The sequence below is a fragment of the Equus asinus genome, chromosome 20 (assembly GCF_041296235.1).
Source record: "Equus asinus isolate D_3611 breed Donkey chromosome 20, EquAss-T2T_v2, whole genome shotgun sequence".
Classification (NCBI taxonomy): Eukaryota; Metazoa; Chordata; class Mammalia; order Perissodactyla; family Equidae; genus Equus; species Equus asinus.
The window spans coordinates 101,273,152-101,294,347 of NC_091809.1; the positions used below are offsets into that span (position 1 = coordinate 101,273,152).

Below are 21,196 nucleotides of genomic sequence, written 5' to 3' on the forward strand. Positions count from 1 at the left end.
AGCCCTGAGCTACCATCCACCACCAACCTTCCTCTTTTTTTGCTGAGGAAGATTTTCCCTGAGCTAACATCTGTGCCCATCCCCCTCGACCTTACATGTGGGATGCTGCCACAGCATGGCTTAATAAGTGACCAGGTCTGCACCTGGGATCCGAACCAGCGAACTGTAGGGCGCTGAAGCAGAGCATGCAAACTTAACTGCTGCACCACCAGGCCAGGCCCCAGACCCTTTCATAACAAAACAGCAATCTAGTGAGTAAACTGGTTTCCTGAGTTCTGTCAGCCACTTTAGCAAATTAATCGATCAGAAGCTCATGTGACAACCTAGACTTGCGATTGGCATTTGAAGCAGAGGGCAGTCTTGTGGGACTGAGCCTTTAACCTGTGGAATCTGATGCTATCTCTGGATAGCATCTTATCTGATATACTGGCAGTATCTTAACTGAGTGGACCTGACTTGCGGGACACCCAGCTGGTGTCAGAAAATTGCTCTGTGTGGAGAAACGCCACCCCCACCACTGCCACACATTGGAATTGGTGACCAGAACCAATAGGTTTTTCACACTTCCCAAAATTCTAGGAAGCTTTGTAAAGCCTCCTTTCTCTGAAAGTATTGTCAACCCATCCAATTACAACACATCCAAATGTCATGAGAGCCATTCATGCCTATGTTCTCTGGTTGTGTCACAAATGAAAAAAAGGAGTGAATCATTCAATGTATCCAGCACTTATCTTACTCAAGCCCAGTTTACCCCATACCACACCTTCCTGCAAACTTCTCACAATAACCCTCATGCATATATCCTATTCGAATGTAAACGAATCAGCATGGGTCCGGTCCTGTGGCCTAGTGGTTAAGTTTGTCACACTCTGCTTTTGGTGGCTGGGTTTGGTTCCCAGGTGTCGACCTACACCACTCATCAGTGGCCATGTTGTGGCAGCAACCCATATACAAAATAGAGGAAGACGGGCCGGCCCCGTAGCCCCGTGCTTAAGTTCTCCCGCTCCACTCGGCGGCCCAGGGTTTAGCTGGTTTGGATCCTGGGCACGGACATGGCACGGCTCATCCGGCCAGGCTGAGGCAGCATCCCACATGCCACAACTAGAAGGACCCACAACTAAAAATATACAACTATGTACCGGGGAGCTTTGGGGAGAAAAAGGAAAAATAAAATCTTTAAAAAAAAAATAGAGGAAGACTGGCACAGATGTTAGCTCAGGGCAAATCTTTCTCAAGCAAAAAGAGGAGGACTGGTAACAGATACTAGCTCAGAACAAATATTCCTCAGGGGGAAAAAAACTTTAATCAGATTTTACTTTTATTATTACTATCACATGCTATGTGAGTGTACAGCAGCCTGACAGGAGATCTAGTTACACAGTTTAAATAGCACAGCACTTGCCGCAGCCTTTACTAATACTAAGTCTGCCTTTGTTACGGCTTTTAAAAAATAATTTTTAAAAGTGCATGATTCCTTTAGGCTATTCTGTTTAGGAAAGATTAGGGATAAAACATTTCCGGTAATTAATTAGTCGTATATAGGTTCAGATTAGAAAAATGTCAAATACTGGGGCAAAAAAATTTTAATTAGCTTAATTTAGACATGGGGCCACATCATTAAACATCTAATTTGACTCTTCAATGTTTCACTTATTTTACATGTTAATTCCATTATATCAGGTCTTATTTCAGTAATTTCTCCACTGTCCCAGACAAGATATAGAAAGAATTCAACTCCTGTCAATTACATTATCTGTCTTCATGTGACCAGGATGACAAACTTCTGCTCCCAACACGGGAGTCACAATAGGAAAAGAATTCCCCCAAAACACTAGCAAAGAGCAAATAAAAGTCATTCAGAATAAGGACTGTAGTGGCCGGTCTGGTGGCGCAGCGGTTAAATTCGCACATTCCGCTTCTCGGCAGCCCAGGGTTCGCCAGTTCGGATCCCGGGTGCAGACATGGCACCACTTGGCATGCCATGCTGTGGTAGGCATCCCACATATAAAGCATAGGAAGATGGGCATGGATGTTAGCTCAGGGCCAGTCTTCCTCAGCAAAAAAGAGGAGGACTGGCAGTAATCTTCAAAAAAAGAAAAAAAAAGAATAAGGACTATATAGCTGTGAACATTCACATTCTGATTCCGGAACACTTCACTTTAGCAGACAAGGGCTGATGTCTTTCAAAATTCAACTCTGGTTGAGAAACACTGCAGTCACAGATAGAGCCACGAATGTCGAGGTGACAGACAATGACACAAGCACTCCCATAAGGTGGCAGGGTTGTCAAGTAGTGCCTTTCCATCAATGACAAATGCGTTCAGAAGGTTCAGGAGCATGATTCAGTTTTTCTCAAAATGTCATGACATCCTGCTGAATGTTCTTCCACTAGGCCTGCTGAGACCAGAGAAACCGATCACATTTTTCAAGCATGCTTTGTATCAAGGCTCTGAAATCCCAAAGAAAAGAAACAAGCAAATTTAGTTGTCACTGTTTGCTCTTCACATAAAACTTAGAAATCCACAGAGAATTAGATGATTCAAAAAGTTGACTGATTTTGCACATCAAAAGACACAATCAACAGAGTGCAAAGGCATCGTATGAAAAGGCATCCCAAAGTATATGAGAAAATATTTACAAATCATGTAGCTGACAAACGGGTAACATCCAGAATATATAAAGAACTCATACATCAACAGAAAAAAGAAAAATAACGTAATTAAAAACCAGGCAAAAGACTTGCATAGGTATTTGTCCAGAGATGGTATACAAATGGCCAATAAGCATATGAAAAGATGCTCAACATCACTATCATTAGGGAAACACAAATAAAAACCACAATGAGACATCACCTCACACCCATTAGGATAGATTCTATCAAAAAAAACAGAAAATAACTAGCGTCGGCAAGGATGTGAAGAAACGGGCTCTTGGACACTGTGTGGACGTAAAATGGTGCAGCCTCTATGGAAAACAGTGTGGCGGTTCTTTAAAAAATTAAAAAGAGAATTAACACATGATCCAGCAGTTCCACTTCTAGGTATATACCCAAAAGAACTCTGAGCAGGTTCTTGAAGAAATATTTGTACACCCGTGTTCATAGTAGCATTACTCACAAGAGCCAAGAGGTAGAAGCAACCCAAGCGTACATGAACAGATGAATGGATAAATAAAATGTCATATATCCATTCAATGGAATACTATTCAGCCTTAAAAAGGAAGGACATTCTGGATGGAGAGGGCATGACAAGGGCATGACAGACGGGGAGTACCTCTGCCTTTTCTCAGCAATCCTCAGGATATTGCAGGTTCTGGTAAACCTCTCTGACAGCTCAAGGGTCAAACCACATTCCTGTAGCAGTGACCAGGCCCGATCCGGGCCCATGGCCTTAGCTAACAGGAGTGCCACGTTCTCCACATTGATGGGGGAAGGCCCATCATTGAAGTTCCCATTTAGTGACTTCTGAGGGGCTGGCTTTGTGCTCTTGTTCTGTACGAGATGTAGGAGAAGCTTCCATTCCTCCACAGTCTCTGGGATCCAACCTATACAAACACACAGCAAAAAAGCTGGCTCGGACTGCTCTTAGCACCCTGGCTGAACACGGAGGCAGTCAAAACCATTCGTGAAAACATTTAGTTCCAAAGCACAAAAATATTAAAGAACATAATCTCATCACCCTAACATCAAGTTGTTTCCTGAACATTTGTTTAATAAATAGTTCATGATATGGAGAAGCCATGAAATTAGCTTCAAAACTCACTCACCCACTCACTCATCAGTCAGTAAGTACCCTGGACACACTCTACGCTACGCACAGGATGTGCACTGAGGAACAGAGCAGACACGATGACCCCTACACTCTCAAAAAACTAAAAATAGAACTACCATACGATCCAGCCATCCCACTTCTGGGTATTTATCCAAAGAGCTTGAAGTCAGCAATCCCAAAAGTCCTATGCACCCCAATGTTTATTGCAGCACTGTTTACAATAGCCAAGACATGGAAGCAACCTAAGTGCCCATCAACAGACGAATGGATAAAGAAGATGTGGTACATATATACAACGGAATACTACTCAGCTGCAAAACAGAACAAAATCATTCCATTTGCAATAACACGGATGGACCTTGAGAGAATTATGTTAAGTGAAATAAGCCAGCAAGAGAAAGATAATCTGTGTATGACTCCACTCATATGAGGAATTTAAAACTATGGACCAAGAACAGTTTAGTGGATACCAAAGGAAAGGTAGGGTGGGGGGTGGGCACAAAGGGTGAAGTGGTGCACCTACAACATGACTGACAAACATTAATGTACAACTGAAATTTCACAAGATTGTAACCTATCAATAACTCAATAAAAAAAAATTAAAAAAAAAACTCACTCACCCACTCACTCATCAGTCAGTAAGTACCCTGGACACACTCTACGCTACGCACAGGATGTGCACTGAGGAACAGAGCAGACACGATGACCCCTACACTCTCGTGGAGCTAACAGTCTAGTAAAGGAGACAAGACTTAGACACACACACAAATACTTATAAACTGTGCTAAGTGCTATAAGGGGAAAGATCAAGAAACCATTAAAGAGAATGGCAGGTTTTTTTGGAGGATCTGAGAAGTGCTCTGTGAGGAAGTGACATTTAAGCAAAGAGCTGGAAGATGAGACATACAGAGCATGTGCATGTGGCCCACATATGCCCAAACTTTGGGTGGGGGGGCATCAGGAATGGAGGGTGAAGGAGCCTACATTTCTGACAAAGGAAACACGGAAGACATCTCTAGACAGGAGAGAACTTGGTGAGTTCAAGGAACTCAAAAAAGGCCAGTAGTGCACAAAGGCAGCAGTGAGATTGAGATGACAGGGCCAGGCCTTGAGGGACCAGCTTAAGAATCTGGATTTTGGGGGGGTGGGGGGAGGGTACGGAGGGGGAAGTGGTGTACCCACAACATGACTAACAAAAATGTACAACTGAAATTTCACAAGCTTGTAATCCATCATAACATTAATAAACAAAAAAAAAAAAAAAAAAAAAAACCTTCTTTGATTAGTAGTGACATTAAATGTGTGAAGATTGTATTTGGAACCAAGCCCATGAATTTCCTCCAGCAAATCCTTCCTGAGCACGTGTGCGCCAGGCAGCGCTCCACACTCGGGGACACGAGGAAGCCTGGAGCCCCGCCCTTGGGGAGAGCGACAGTGACAAATTCACATCCAGCCCAGACACTGGCTCGTTTCTGCAAATTCGACATCGGGGTCTCCACCAAGCTTGGTGGGACTCTGGTCTAAAGAAGTGCCGTCTTCGACAGCACAAATCATTTTCGAGGAAGAGGGGCCGGTTATGCATTTTCTCTTTTAGAACTGAAGTAGGTGTACAAAGAAGGGCAGCTCCGGGGGGAAAGGTAACGCGCGTCGCGTCTCGCTGGGTTTCAGCGTGAGTCTCTCACTCCCAGTGAGGCCTTTCCACTCCGTGCCACTCCCCTGGGCCTTCCCCAGGCAGTGACAAGAGAGACTCATTTACCTTTTGACGCATTTTATGGCATTTGGAAGCCCTCCAGTGGCCAAATACTGTACCTGAAACAAAAGCGTTTTGCTACGCTGAAGTGTTGAGGCGTGAACTGTGCTCATGTTTGCAGCTTACTTAGAAATGTATCAAAACAAGATGGATTAATGTATGAACAGAGGGATGCATGGATGGTTAGACATGTGATAGAGCACATATAACAATGTTAATTGTAGAATCCAGATGACAGGTATGTGGATAATTATCTCACTGGATGGGTCACTGTGTAATTCTTTCAACTACTCTGTGTTTGAACATTTCTATAATAAATATTGAAGAAAAATCTCAAAAAAAAAAAAGAATCTGGATTTTATTCTTTTATTCTGAGTTTAATGTAAGGGGTTTCAAGGAACAAAGCCACATAATCCAATTTTTGTTTAAAAGACCCATTCTGGCTGCTGTAAGGAAAGCAAATTAAAGGTAGGCAACAATGGAAACCAGATGACCAATTATGAGGTTATTGCAGTAGTCTAGGCAAATAGCTAGGACCAGGGTGACAGTGGTGGAGTAAAAGAAGTACACAGATAGGAGATATACACTTGGCAGTAAAATCAACACGCCTTGGAGAGTGATACTAACAAGAGTTATGAAGAGAGAGACATGTCAAGCAAAGACTCCCGTTTAATACACCAGGTAATAGTTATTATTATAGGAACAAAATATTAAGGGTACTTCTATCTGGGCAGGGAGATTTTAGGTGATGTTTATTTTCTTTACGCATCCTGAATTTCCCATTTTTTTCTATAGCAAACAAGGTGTTGTAACTTTAAAAACAAACCATTTCTATCTTCACTTTTCTGGTTATTTTTCAAAAATGTCTGCATGTTTATAGTTCTAGTCCTACAAAACCATCTGGCCCACTTGCTTCATTTCTGAAACAAAGATGATCTCAGTAATTCTCGCTAGAGCTGTGCCATCTGAAGCTAACCCTGCCAGTCACCGGCTTCTTTGCCATTCTCACTTTCCCTTCCCTACACCAACAGGTCACACGGCCGGATGAAGGATCCTGACGTCATGCTGCTGGCATCTCTGCCCTGAGATGAATAAAGCAACACTACAGAACAGACCAAGACCACTTCTCTGAGTGCAAGATGAGCTCCCAGACTTCATATATCAGTGTCAAAGTCCTGGCCTTCTGATGGCTATTTTATCTGTGCTAGATTGATGAAAAATAAAATTAAGAAAAAAAGCATCTAAACAGCCATGAATGCTTAGGGAATCTGATTGCAACTTCAGTTCAAGTTCATCGTAACCACCTCTAACTTCTGACAGTGCAAAAAGGCAACACGATGCAGAAAAAAGAACCTGAGCACACACTTTAGAGAAAATGAAACCTGGGTCTGAACACCAGCTCCAGCATTAACTAGCTGTATGACTTTGGGGAAACCAATTGTCCTTTCTCTGGGCCTCAGTTATAACTTCTGGAAAACAGAAGCAATAATAACTATCCCACAGGTTTATGTCATTTAAACAGCATATGGAAAAGCAGCTGGTATAGTGCCTAACACACAAAGATGCTCGTTAAATAGAAAAGTTGCCTGCAGTTTACTCTTACTTATGGTTTCATAATGTACCAAGTGGCACAGATCAAAAAAAAAAATCAACAAATTTGACAGTTAGCTAGAATTATATACACAATCACTGAAATGTTTACCAAATTTCTTTATTGAAAAGTCTGGAGTGACTTCTAAAATATAACCACCAATAGTAACCAACTGAGATTTACATACCACTGTCCCCTTCCATCAGGCTCATATCATTCAGATACACAATGTTGGTGAAGGCCTCTTTTCTTCTCTGCAGCTCCAAACAGAGAATAAGATAGCCAGGCCAGAAACTTTAAAGAGATCAAAGTTGAAGACAGGAATGAGAAACAGTGAACTTATCTGGAGCTGTGCTGTCCAATACAGCAGATACTAGCCACAGGTGGCTATCTAAATTTAAATTAATTAAAAGTAAACACAATTTAAAAGTCAGTTCTTCATTCAACTAATCCATATTTCAAGTACTCAATGGCCACACGTGGATAGTGGCTACCATGTTGGTCAGTGCAGTAGAACATTTCCATTATCACAGAAAGTTCAATTAGAAAGCCTTGATCTAGCGCAATTAAGAGAAAAAGCAAAAGCCAGCGACAGAGGCTGACATTTGAGGCCAAGCATCAATTACGACATACTTAAGCTTATACACTTTATCAGCTTTAAGATTCAATACACGATGAGTATGTTTCTTCCCCAAATATATAAACTATACAAGTTCTCCTTGACTCTTCCCCCTCCTTCATTTGCTATATCCAGTACCTACAAGTCCAAAGGCATTTTCCTTCAAAATGTCCCTCCTATGTGCTCCTGCTGCTGCCCTACCAGTCACCAATTTGGTCTATCTGAATTGCTGCAACAGCTTCCTAGCTGGCCTTTCTGTCTCTGATCCTTCTCATGTATGACACCAGAAATAATCCCCAGAAAGCTCCATTTATGTCACATCATTTTCATACCAAAACGTCTAAAAGGGTCTCTGCTAAGTAAATTCTTCTAACCCCCTTTCAAGGTCCTATATGATCTCATCAACCACCACCTGGCCAGTCTCATCCCGCACTATCAATGAACAGATACGTATCAAGTACCTACCACTGTAGGAATTAGACATTATGGGGGAAAAGGAAGACACAGGCCTCTGTCTCCAAAAGATTATGATCCAGGTGAAGCCATAAGACAACATCGTTAGGCACTAATAACTGACTGATATGTGGCATGGATAAAAAGCAACGTCAGTGTTCCATGCCCTTGCTCTTGCTGTTTCTGTCACCTGAGCTGCCGTCCTCCTGGCTCCTTTATAAATACAAATCGTACCCAGCCTGCAGGGATTACCTCCAAAGTCTCACCCCCTCCCTGAGTCCTTCACCAGAGATGCTACTGAGCCCATCCTGACCTCTCCCTTCTTGGAAACCCTGTATTGATTGTCACTTGATCACACTGTCTGGTGCTTAATTAGATGCCATCCACATGCCTGAGATCTGGGGCTCAGGACTAAGCAGAAGGTGGAGAGAGGAATTAGTAAGAGCCATCTCCTCCACACAAAGAAAAACACGTAAAAATTTAAAAGGAAAAAGATGTTTACTTTCCTATCACTTAAAACAAAAAAGCATTTTTATGTAGCAAAGAGAATTCCCAAGTGATAAAGCATGTCAATTCAGGCCCTTAACTACAAAGTGATTAACTAAAATGATTCTAATCTTAACTTCAGCTTCTAAGAAATTCTCACTTACCCATGAGACCTACAGATGTCAGTCATTTTCTCTTTGCTTGTAAAATCTGCAGGGAGTTTAATTAGATGAAGGATGAGCTGACTGTAACCCCAGGAAAACAAGTGTGAATGAGGCCTGTGAAATGGAAAACTCTCAGCACATCAGATAGGAAATAAACTCTCAAAATGCTTATTAGTCACCTAATAGGTAAGTACAGTTAATTATATTTCTTCCATTATTATTATATTTTCAAACATTTCTATTTGGCTTTTGAAAAATTAAAAAATTATTTTTCCTAGAACAAATACCTCTTCATTTTTTAACATTAGACATTTTTGGTAATCAAAAGAAAAAGAAAAAAAGCCCGTTAACTCATCATTCACAGATCGCCATTTTATATCCTTGCAGACCTTTGTCTAGGCATAAAGGATAGGCATTTTGGGGGCTTTCAAAAAGTTTCTCCTGGAGGAAAACACTGGCACATTTCTGATACATCAGAAGTATTAGCGTATTTTTTATGAAGTCTATTTTTAAAAAAAAATCCTAAATCAGGTTACATCTGAAAATCCCTGGGCAAATTTCTAGGAAGAAACTACAAACAGACACACAAAATTTTCTTCTTCCAACACAGGTTTAATCACCAAGGGCTCTTAATGTGGATCCATGAAAGAGCATCAGGGGTCAGTTTAATTCTCTGGAATCATGTGCCAAATTTTGCCTGGATGTGCATTTTTCTGAGAGGAATCACCAGATTCTTACAGGATCTGTGACTCAAAAAGTGTTCATAGTCACTACGAAGTACTTAGTGTCACTCCTACCAGACTGGAGTCAGTCTCTTCCATAGCTGCTCCTGCAGTAAGCCCAGAACACTACATGTGAATAGACTGCTTCCATTCGGAAGGATCATCAGAGCTTAGAAAGAGGACTCCTCCTATACCTGGGGTCTCCTTCCTCATCCACAGTGCTGGTGCTTGGGGGAGCATCCTGGGACACTGCCAAAAGCAGCCAATCCAATCTTAAAGACTCTGGTTGTAGAAGGGACTCGAGGAAGGATGGCCTAAGAGAAAGGTGGGGAGAAAAAGCACCAATCTTCATGCTGAGAACGGAAACATAAAATGTGGGGATGTGAAGAAAATGTTAAGGGATCAATACAGCGGATATTGAATATAACTTGAAATACCCTTGAATATAACTTGAAAACCCTTCTGCTACAAAATGTCTAGAAATACTGGTGAAAATCTAATAGCCTTTTAAACGAATAGTTGAGCCCAAAGATAAGAAGGAAAATACCAAAAAGCAAAAAAACCCAAAAAAAGATAAATAAAAACCAGTATGGCAATATGAATCAATCAGAGGGAGAAAGAGAGGGAGAAAGTGTCCAGTCTCAATAAGCAACGGGCACAGGGGTTTAAGGCCGTATGGAAATAGGAAATGAGGCTTCAGCCTAAAAAGAGGCTGAAGAGCTGGAACTGAGATCCACCCACAAAAAGCTGGAATATTGTCTATAAAAAGGGGGCAATAAGGGGCTGGTCCCGTGGCCTACTGGTTAAGATCAGTGTGCTCTACTTCAGTGGCTCAGGTTAGGTTCCTGGGTGCAAACCTATACCACTCGTCAGCAGCCATGCTGTGGCAGCAACTCACATACAAAATAGAGGAAGCTTGGCACAGACGTTAGCTCAGGGTGAGTCTTCCTCAAGTAAAAAGAGGAAGACTGGCAACAGATGTTAGCTCAAGGTGAATCCTCCTCAGTAAAAAAATGAATAAATAAATAAGTGGCAATAAATTCACTCACTAGCAGAGACAATAAGGAAGCTTATCTGCCTTAGCCCAGGCTCTGGAAGAGGGGTTTAATCTTACACAGATGATCCAAGAATCTCTGAGAGAGGAAAAGAGAAGGAAGGCGAGTATGGGATGTACACGTTTGTGGTGTGCGCTGTAAACCGTGAAAGAATGGGACACGACTGACAAAATCCTCCTCTTCCATAGGAGGGCCTCAATCCTACGGCAGTGAACAGAAAAAATGTTACAACTGCGTGGACAAGAGCAACACTGCCCTATCAAAAGAACGGAGAGTCTGCAAATTTCCTCCCCTACTCACCGTTGATCTTCAGGCCTTGATTTCACCAGACTGTCTAAATAAGCCAAAAACTGAGCAGGATGATGATGACAAAGTTGCATGACATCCGCAGGCAAAATGGATGGGTAAAACTTGATTAAGGATCGAAGGGCAGATTCCCCAAACCTCTCATACAATCTGCATTTAAAAACAAAACATTAAGTCTCCAACTTCAGTGAGATGATATAAGCTGGTTACATTACTGAAATACTTATTAGAAAAAATAAATATACTAACAAGAAGCTGCCCAACACGCAACTGAGTAAAACTTCAGAGACTAAGACCACAAACCGCATGTGCTTCAGTTCACAGAAACAACATCTAGGACAACTTACCGGGTAGCATAAGCAACCAACAGAGGACTGTCGAAAGGGACTGAGTCATCCAGCAACTTTAATCTCGTTGGCAGGTCTCCTTCTCCCATCTCCATATATGTAGGACTGCAACTGGCCATTTCTGAAAGAGAAAGCACACCCTTTTCCCTTCATCTCGTAGCAGTAAATACTCAATTCATGAACACATTCATTCAACAATCATTAGTCATGCGCCTACGGTGTGCAAGGCCCGATGTTGGTCAAGCATCGCAAGCGACAAAAAAGAACAAGATACAATCTCTACTTTTAAGGAACTTCAAGTCAAAGTGGGAGGCAAAGCATCCTGAAAGTTAAAATAACACAAAGGGACAGACAACCAATACATAAGTGATTATTATCCTTGAAAAGGGTGCATGTATATATGTGTGTGTGTATGTATTATTATATTGTTAATTATATCATATATTATATAAGCTATATAACCACCATCAATACCAAATTCCTCAGTGTCCCTACTTCATCTTTTAGAACAAAATTAATTCATAAATTTAATTAAATTAACTTAAAAATATCTGAACTATTTTTAAAAATGTCAGTTATAGGTGCTGGCCTAGTGGCGCAGCAGTTAAGTTCACACACTCTGCTTCAGCAGCCCAGGGTTCACAGGTTTGGATCCCAGGTGCAGACCTAGCATGGTTCATCAAGCCACACTGTGGCAGCACCCTACATAAAATAGGGGAAGATAGGGACAGATGTTAGCTCAGTGACAATCTTCTTCAAGCAAAAAGAGGAAGACCGGCAACAGATGTTTGCTCAGGGCCAACCTTCCTCACCAAAAAAAACCCAAACAAACAAACAAACAAACAAAACACATCAGTTATAGGGGCTGGCCCCATAGCATAGTGGTTAAGTTTAGCACCCTCTGCTTTAGTGGCCCAGGTTCGCAGGTTCAGATCCTGGGCATGGACCTACACCACTCATCAGCTAGGCTGTGGCGGCGACCCACATAGAAAAGTGGAGGAAGACTGGCACAGATGTTAGCTCACGGCTAATCTTCCTCAGCAAAAACAAAACAAAACAAACATCAGTTATAGCCAATCTTCTTCCTCTGATGGAAGATTTGACTTTTGGGAACAGCCAAGTCATTTAAAGCCAAGTGTGGTAAACAGAGTGAGTGATGATCTAGTTAAAACTACCTGTTAAATATATATACTGTCTCTCTCTCTATATATATATGAATCTAAAGTAAAACGAGTTTCTTCAAGTAGTTTTCAACCAGCTCCAAAGACAAGTCCCAAGGAACAGTTCCAAAAGCCGTTTTCCATAAAACAGCATCATTAGGAGGGTGGAGCCTGTTCAATAGACCATTTCGAAAGAGCCAATCTTCAATGCCTGATATATCTATGTTTAAAAATCATTTTTTCCCAATCAGTTTCATTATTTCCAGTTTGTGCCAGGCAGTAAGAACTTAAAGGACTTCAGAGGAGGTGGCCACCGTTTAGAGCTGGAGAAGTGAGGGAAAGCTTTATGAGTGGGTGGGAGCTAAGCCAAACCCATCCTTAGAAATTCAAGTAAGCAGATACACCATCTCAAACTGCCCATCACGCTCACTCTAGCCTGCGCTAGTAACAATCTAACAACACTCAGGCTGCTTTTTTCCTGTGACTCTTTTCTGCTATTTTCCTGTGACCATGGTTGCGTATGATCACATAATAGAGACAGATATAGCATATTTCCCGTAAGTAAGAATGTCAAACATTTGAACCTATCTAAAGAGAAATAACTTTTCTTATTTCACATAAAAGACAGTGTACCTCAACTCTGAAAAAGAAAATGAAATCATTTCTTATGCTTTTAACTGCTAAATGTGGATGGAAGCAGAGCCACAACTACAGATCCATGTTTCTAGAAAACTAAAAGCTCTTTAAGTTGGTAATATAAAAATGTGTCTCTGCTTATGACTATTCACTTTTGGTAATGAATGAAAAGTCTGCTTAAAGTCTAAATCAATTATTAGAAACATGGCATCTTTTATTCAAGCAGAATTTTGAATTAAGAAATTTCACCTCTTCAAAAACCTGGGACTACGCAGTAGGAAGGGCATGCATGTTCTCTGGGGCATGAGAGCTGGTTTCTATATGAGGATGACAGTGTGGCCTTCAATCAAGCATGAAGTAGAGACTGCGGGCTGTCAACCAGAATCTCTGAGGCAGACACACAAACTCTTCACCCACATCCATTCTCTTCTTTCCAGACGCTTGGATAGGTCACATCTCCCAGTCTCCTTTGCAGTTAGGTGGGGCCTTGTCCTAGAATTCTCATCAATGGAATGTAAACCACAGAAGAGATGTAAGCCACTCCCAGGCCAGGCCTAAAAGAGGGCACGTTCACCACTTCCACATGCTTTCCCCTGGACACAGCAATCCAATCTCAATCCCAAGTGCAATGGTGGAAGGAGCTCAAAGAAAAGGAAGGAACATGGAACCCTGGATTACCACATGGAAGAGAGCCGCCCGTTGACCTGGAACATGTCCTGCAGTGGTATATGAGCAAGGAATAAACTTCTTTTATATTTGAGTTATTACATTATGAGATATTTCTTACAGCAGTTTAGCCTACTTAACTATTATCATCTCTCTGTCTCAGTTTCCTCACCTATTAAATGGAAGCCTACTCCGAAAGCCTACTCCGAAGGCTTTTGTAAGGATAAAATGAGATGATGCCTATAGTGTTTAGCATAGTATCTGGCACAGGGAAGTACTCAAAAATGGTATATATTATTTCAAAATTAATAAGTTATGTGAGGGATTTTTCTGCATTTATAAAATCTTACTTTACCCCCAACTTCTCCAACCTTGCCATATCATTTTCCGAATATGATTGGGAGAGAAATAAAACTAATTTCTTTTTTTAAAAAGTGAATCTTTTTTTTTTAAGATTGGCCCTGAGCTAACATCTGTTGCCAATCTTTTTTTTTTTCCTTCTTCTCCCCAAAGCCCTCCAGTACATAGTCCTATATTCCAGTTGTAGGTTCTTCTGGCCATGCTGTGTGGGACACCGCCTCAGCATGGCCTGATGAGTAGTGCTAGGTCTGCGCCCAGGAGCCGAACCGGGGACACCCAGGACCACCAAAGCAGAGCATGCAAACTTAACCACTCAGCCACAGGGCCGGCCCTTAATTTCTTATAATACATTTGCAAAATAAACCAATGTTTGAAGAACAATTAAAAATTAAATTGAGTGGAAAACAAAATGGAGGTTGACCAGAAGAGAAGTGACTTTCTACTTAAATCTATTTTTTTAAACTCAAAAATGCCAAGATGCTATTATCCTTATACCAATTTCTATCCTTGGTAAGGCAATCTGACTATTACCTTTCAATCCTTCAATGAAAGTATCCCAAACACAAGGACTGTCAGTGTAACTAAGCTTGATACTCTCCTTTGCTCTTGTCAAGTCCAGGAGAAAAAAATACTTCTTTAGGAACCGACAAGCCAGAGTTTCAGGAGAGCACTGTTGCAAAGTATGGTCCGCATGTCCACTTGCGCTTTTCATCTCAGAATTCAACACATTCAATTCCAAACACAACGTTGTCAATTCAGCCAGGTCCTTCTGAAGATCGTTTGCTATGCTGCATGGAGAACATACTTGAAAAAGGTCATCCAAGGGCTCCCTCAGGTTATTTACAGAGTCACACACTGTTTGATCCACGGTTTCCTCATTGCTTAGAGAGGCCCTTTTTTCTTTTTCATTATCTTCATCTAATATTCCCTTTTTCGACTCATCAAGCAATAGCACATCCTGGTTCGATGTCATGGATGAGTTGCCAGTATCTGAAATGCCTGAAAAATCCTTTATGGCAAAAGCTTTTTCTAACTGTGAAAGCCACTGCTGTAAAACCATTCTCAGAGACTTGGGTTCAAATAAAACCAGTGGGTCCTCTAGCTTGGTCCTATACAAGACAGACAAGTATGAAATTTATGTGTTATTTGTTTTTTTAAAACAAATTATTTCATGCTAAATAAACCTAACAGACAAAACACATTTACCTGGAATGTTACTTTTCAATTCTTTAACTATGATCTCAGCAAGATGACAACACAGGGAACATTAACTTTGTACTAATTCTTGAATTTCAATTCCAAATGAGACTACCTCTGCCCCACACTGTCTCAGGACTGCTACTGACGAGCTCAAAAAGTCGCTCCCATCCACCATAAAACTTTCTCATTCATGAATACTCACATTGCTTCTGCTGTTGCTATTCTGAGCTCTTGGAGCTTGTCTTCTTCTGGAGGTTGACTAGTTACTTCTTTTTCTTCCCTAGAAAAGTGTGAAAAGAGTTAGAGGGGATTAGAGTTTCCTTAGACAAATATTTCTAAGTGCTTACTAAGTAGCAGGGATTGCAGTTAACGTCACGTGAGACAGAGATGAGTACAAACAATGGTCCACGGCCTCAAGATGAGTAAGCTCTAGTCAGACAAGCATGCAAACGACTAAGGATAATACAAAAGAGAATGAAATGAACATCAAAGAGTGGCACAAGCATGATGCTACGAAAGGACAGAAAAAGGAATCATTATTCAGACTAGGCAATCAAGGGAAGCTTTCCTGAGGAGGTGGTATTTGTGTTAGGAAAAATACTGCAGTTGGGAGAAACAGCACGAAGAAAGGTAGTGAGGTGTTCACACCCAGTTCTCCAACAGGACCAGAATTTAGAGTGCTTAGAGGAATGTGGTTGGAAATGAGGCTGGAAAGGTAGGCTAAGGTCAGACTGTTATAGCAATATCTGTACTTTTTTCCCATAAACATATGGATTCACTAAGTTATTCTGAGGCTAACACACTTTTTATTCCATCTGACTGTCCACATGCTCTGGGCCTGTGGGTCACTCTCCATTCCTGGGTGAGTGCTGAGCTTACTTGCCTCTAATGCCCAGATCCCCTGAACTATGAGGTAAGAAAGAGACCAGATGGACAAGATGCTTCACCCTGTGCCAGACCATGGGCTCTGCTATAACTCTACTGCATAAGGACTATGTCACCAGCATATCATAGGAAGGTACAGGACAAGATACCTTACATTCAGGCCAGAGAGCATTAGTGACTTACCCAAGGTTACACGCTATTCAAAAGTGGCAACAGGGCAAGGCCTAGATTCTTTTTTTTTTCTTTTTTAAAGATTGGCACCTGAGCTAATAACTATTGCCAATCTTCTTTTTTTTTTCTTTTCCTGCTTTTTCTCCCCAAATCCCCCCAGGACATAGCTCTTTATTCTAGTTGTGGGTCCTTCTAGTAGTGGCATGTGGGGCGCTGCCTCGGCATGGCTTAATGAGTGATGCCATGTCCGTGCCCAGGATCCAAACCGGCGAAACCTTGGGCCGCTGAAGCAGAGCCCGCGAACTTAACCACTCAGCCACGGGGCCAGCCCCAAGGCCTAGATTCTTGATTATCCTACTCTTAATCTAATATTCCTTCTCTAACATCCCAGAAGTTGGAAGAGATTTGGAATGGAGGGAGGTTGTGCAGGGGAAATATGGAAGAAGTGCTAAATTAAAACTCCATCCCGGGGCCGGCCCAGTGGTGCAGCGGTTAATTCGCATGCTCCGCTTCGGCGGCACAGGGTTCGCCAGTTCGGATCCCTGGTGTGGACATGGCACCGCTTGGCAAGCCATGCTGTGGTAGGCATCCCACATAGAAAGCAGAGTAAGATGGGCATGGATGTTAGCTCAGGGCACGTCTTCCTCAGCAAAAAAAGGGGAGGATTGGCAGCAGATGTTAGCTCAGGGCTGATCTTCCTCAAAATAAAAAAATAAATAAAAGTCTGTCTCAACAGAGTTGCTATGGGTTGATGGACCTTTCCAACACTTCCTTTATGGTATTCACGGTTTTTATGAGCTACACTTTCTACAATGAAAAGGGTCATTGTACCTTCTCTAACAGGACACAGTCTATGGCTTTCTTCAAACTGACAGCTGCCTCCTCTAGAATTTACACAGATTTCTATGCAATGGCTTACTCAGTGTCTTCCTCTTTTGGGCAGATGACTGGACTCACATCCTCTTCACATGACTGCTCATCACCCCTGGGTTCTGGTCTCACTTTCAGATCAGGGCTTGTATGAAGGGTGCCAATCTTCTCAGTAGTTTTACGCACAAAGCTAGAAACACTGCAAGTCACACACCACCAAACTATTTTGAAAAACCTCATTACTGACAAGAATGAAAAATGTAGTGCCTGAGTTCTCTAAGTTCCTATTAGTCCCTGAAGGCAACCTGGACTTACTAAAAAGCAAGACTGTTTACAGCAACTTCAGATTTCACCTAAAGCCCATGGAAAATTTACAGTATCATAAGGATTCATTTTATTTACTAAACTATCTTGATTCAGTCCTAAAGAAAATGTCTTTAACTCCAGCTGAGCCTGCAAAGTTTCTGTCAATTTAGGCAAAGAAGGCCATGGGATCACCTGCCCCATCCTGGCCAAAGAATTTCTTCGTGAAACTCAGCTGCTCACTTGTCACACTATATTCTTCTTAACAAGCAACATCTGTATCCAGTAAGACTCAGATAAGCGGTTAAGTAGCTGGGCAGGTCTTCTCTCTTAAACTCAAATGCCAATCCTGGGCCCAGCAAGTAGCTAGAAAGACTTCTGAGGAGTCTCCAATTCTGAGCCCAGACTGAAAAAATCATACATGGAAACTGTTCCTCTCACGCATCAGGAAAAACAGATTGCTAAACTTTTGTTCTGTCTAGGGGGAAAACCCACATCTGTAACAACTCAAACATCCAGCTATTCAAACAAAGAGGGATGCTAAATTCCCCAAGATTGAAATGAGAAGTTTACAGCTTTACAAAACAGGCTATACCTAGAAATAACCTAGAGATATCCTTGCTTCTCATTTAAATGTCTTTCCATTCCCAGCACAAAAGTGCCTAATGTGATAAGTGAAGTAAAACCAGAAATGGAACTAAATGACAAGACTAATTAGTTTACCTTTCCTTGACAGCCTGAAGAGACACAAGAGGAGACGGAGAACGAAATGGTAATGGAATGCCAAAGGGGAGAAAAGTTTCATTCTTCTCCATCTCAAACGTCACAGGAACATGAGAAACATTGTCTGATGAACGGAATCGGGGGGGAAAGAAACAAAATCTAATCACACAGGAGTTTTTTAATCTTGAAAGAAATTCTGAAATGAATAAACCAAAGGAAATAAAGGATTCAATACCAAAATCACAAGTGACCCAGATACAAATGAACAGAACACAGGTTTACGAGATGCACGGGATGGTCCACATATAAAACACTCAGGCAGGTACCTTCATTTCCTACTAACCCCGAATCCCCATAAGTCAAAAAGGAAGTTTAGAGTCTCTATTAACCTCTTCTCAACAGTTCAGTCACAGGAATACTCGAACATCGAAAAGTGAAGGCAATGGCCCCCAAAACTGTAGTAATTTTTCATTCCTGATGGAAAATAATTTGGTTAGTAAGGATAAAAATGTTTCACTCTTGTGGTTAATGACCTCCTCTCTTAAGCTTTCCAGCAATTTGATGCATCATCAAAATTAGGTACTTTACCAATGTTAGTCTAAACATGAGGAAAAAAACCAACAACTAAACGTAAACCCACTCTTCTAGTGGCGAGCAGGTCTATAGCTCTAGATAGAAAGTCTATCAACATAATAAAAATTATTAACACCTCATAGAAAACTTTATGCACGAGATAATCCTGGCAAACAGAAGTCACAGAAAATAACTGCTTCACGTCAGCAGCCAACGAAAGACACTGTCGTCACCTTCATTTCCCTGTGAGCCGCAACACTGATCTGGTTGGTCCTCTTCTTGATGTGAGGCAAATTCTTTAAGTCTCTCGTCCTCTGAGAGGGTCTGGCTGTGAAGGGAACAAGAGTCTTCATCTGACTGACTGCCTCTTCTACTACTAATGATACGATAAATACCAGAGTCCAAGATGCTGAAACTTTCCTAAAAGTAAAAAGAATTCCAAAAACATCAAAGTAAAACTTTCCTCTATAACACAATTTAGCTTTTTAAGAGAAAAACCAACACTAAAGTAGGAGGTAAATAACAACAGTTACGGCCTATTAGGACAAGCTGGTGAGCAAGGGTTAAGCTCCCGGCAACAGGACCACTCTCATGGGCTAGTGGCATCGCACTGCTGTATTTTCTAGTCTATTTCCATAAAGGCTGGCGGTGAGAACGGGGATTAAATGAGACAATCCTGAGCTGCACTGAGACTTGGATTAGCAGGAAGCAAGAAAGCACATATTAGGAGCAACTTAACCTGTGCTGGAGGCTACATGAGGTCCATTTGCAAACAGAATATAATAAACAATGACAAAACAAAATGTGGCTCCAAGACACACCTAAACAGAGCTTCACAGGGCTGCCCAATAGCTGAAAGAAAGCCCCCTCTTGAGCACCACCCCCAAAATCTACTGCATGGAAAGGAAGTTAAGTTCTGGGATCCTAGAAGTAAGTGAGTCGAACGTAACGTAGAAAAATCTTGCTGTACAGTAAACCCGTTTAAAAGAGAGAATACCTACATGCGATGAAATGGAGCTTCTTCTACTGCTGCAAGCTGAATCCAAAGGTTCAAATTTTAAGATCAATTCTTCCAGCTGAGAAATTAGATCACTACAGGTTGTGAGGTCCAGCTGAGATTTCAAATGCTCCAATTTATCTACAGTCAAAGATTTTCTTCCCTAATAAAAGGGTAAGTAGAAACCCAATAGAATAACTTAATATTTGTATCTGAATCTATATGCAAATGGTCAACATACTGACATATATTTATGTCTAACATGGAACATAAAACCTCAAAAGTGCTTTAAAGAGGATCAGTAAGCTAGTGAAAGACAATGAGACTTATCTAAGGAAGTAGGAATTTAATTAAGACATCATACAATCATCCCGCTTAAAACAAGGCCTGAAATTCAAATAAATCTGTGAGTAAATTTGATTTTTTTTTTAAATGGAAAGTATACTCTTTTTCCTACCCTCTCCCCATCCCGAGCCTTGTCATGCTTCCTTTGGGGACTTATTGCTGGCTTATCTGTAGGTCATATAGAAAGGGCTGATAAAGACAAGCAACTCGGTAGCACAATCCTGCAAGCTCGGCTAGTTTTAACAACCTGGATGACCAAGTAAGCTCTCTGACTCACTCTGCTGGCAATGACAGAATTCTGGAAAAGACAGCAAGTGCGAGCGGCCAGGTTCCACAGGCCCCTCCTTAGCAGGCGTTCCACACAGCGTTCCACAGATAACAGGGAAAGATGTGAGACTTTCCCACTGAGGTGCAAACAGAACAGCTCATTCTTGCAGACAGCCACATCCTGAATATCTGCAAAAACACAGGGGTGGACACACGGGATGTTAACCAAATACTCCTTGTCCATTTTTGCAAGGGCTGAAATTACTCTAACAAATTCACTTTCCATATAGGGTTCAGCTTGACTGAACTTCATTTCTATTTTTACACTTGCATTTCAACAAAGAAATCATATTTTAATCACCATTCTAAAAAGATCAAGAATAAAAGATACGGAGAAAGAAACACATCTCCCTGATCTAAAATCCTACGTTTAAAATGCTATTTTCCATGAAAAGGAACTGGGACTTTAAAAGAGGCCACAATATAACATTTCTGAGAGTTACAATCTGATGTCAATGAATGGATTTTAACACAGTACGTAAATCAACAAACAGTTCATGAGAAAATACCTGTCTTGGCAGAACATTATGAAAAGTCTTAAAAAACTTTTCAGTATCACTTATATGTGGAAGCTAAAAAAGCTGAACTATTAGAAACAGAGAGTAGAATGGTGGTTACCAGGGGCTGTGGGGTGGGGGAATTGGGTAGATGCTGGTCAAAGGGCACATGAATAAGTTCCAGAGATCTAATGCACAGCATTGTGATTATAGTTAACAA

General features: G+C 41.4%; 1 protein-coding gene across 6 annotated transcripts in view; it reads right to left on the reverse strand.

The window, feature by feature from the left end:
• Positions 1-1,270: 1,270 nt before the first annotated feature.
• HPS5 (HPS5 biogenesis of lysosomal organelles complex 2 subunit 2) overlaps positions 1,271-21,196 on the reverse strand; it is a 37,828-nt gene continuing 17,902 nt past the window's right edge. For 4 of the 6 annotated variants that reach the window (XM_070491282.1, XM_014851137.3, XM_014851138.3 and 1 more), the window contains 14 exons: positions 20,430-20,608; positions 19,812-19,970; positions 19,044-19,230; positions 18,238-18,361; positions 17,261-17,410; positions 15,488-15,565; positions 14,617-15,194; positions 11,264-11,384; positions 10,911-11,066; positions 9,750-9,869; positions 8,834-8,947; positions 7,299-7,405; positions 3,273-3,543; positions 1,271-2,449 (listed from right to left, as the gene is read on the reverse strand). In XM_070491282.1, coding sequence (XP_070347383.1) covers positions 2,389-2,449; positions 3,273-3,543; positions 7,299-7,405; positions 8,834-8,947; positions 9,750-9,869; positions 10,911-11,066; positions 11,264-11,384; positions 14,617-15,194; positions 15,488-15,565; positions 17,261-17,410; positions 18,238-18,361; positions 19,044-19,230; positions 19,812-19,970; positions 20,430-20,608 — 2,405 coding nt within the window. In that variant the 3' untranslated portion in view covers positions 1,271-2,388. Of the gene's footprint in view, positions 2,450-3,272; positions 3,544-7,298; positions 7,406-8,833; positions 8,948-9,749; positions 9,870-10,669; positions 10,812-10,910; positions 11,067-11,263; positions 11,385-14,616; positions 15,195-15,487; positions 15,566-17,260; positions 17,411-18,237; positions 18,362-19,043; positions 19,231-19,811; positions 19,971-20,429; positions 20,609-21,196 lie in introns of all 6 variants that reach the window. The other 2 variants (XR_011495932.1, XM_070491281.1) reach the window with 2 other exon arrangements.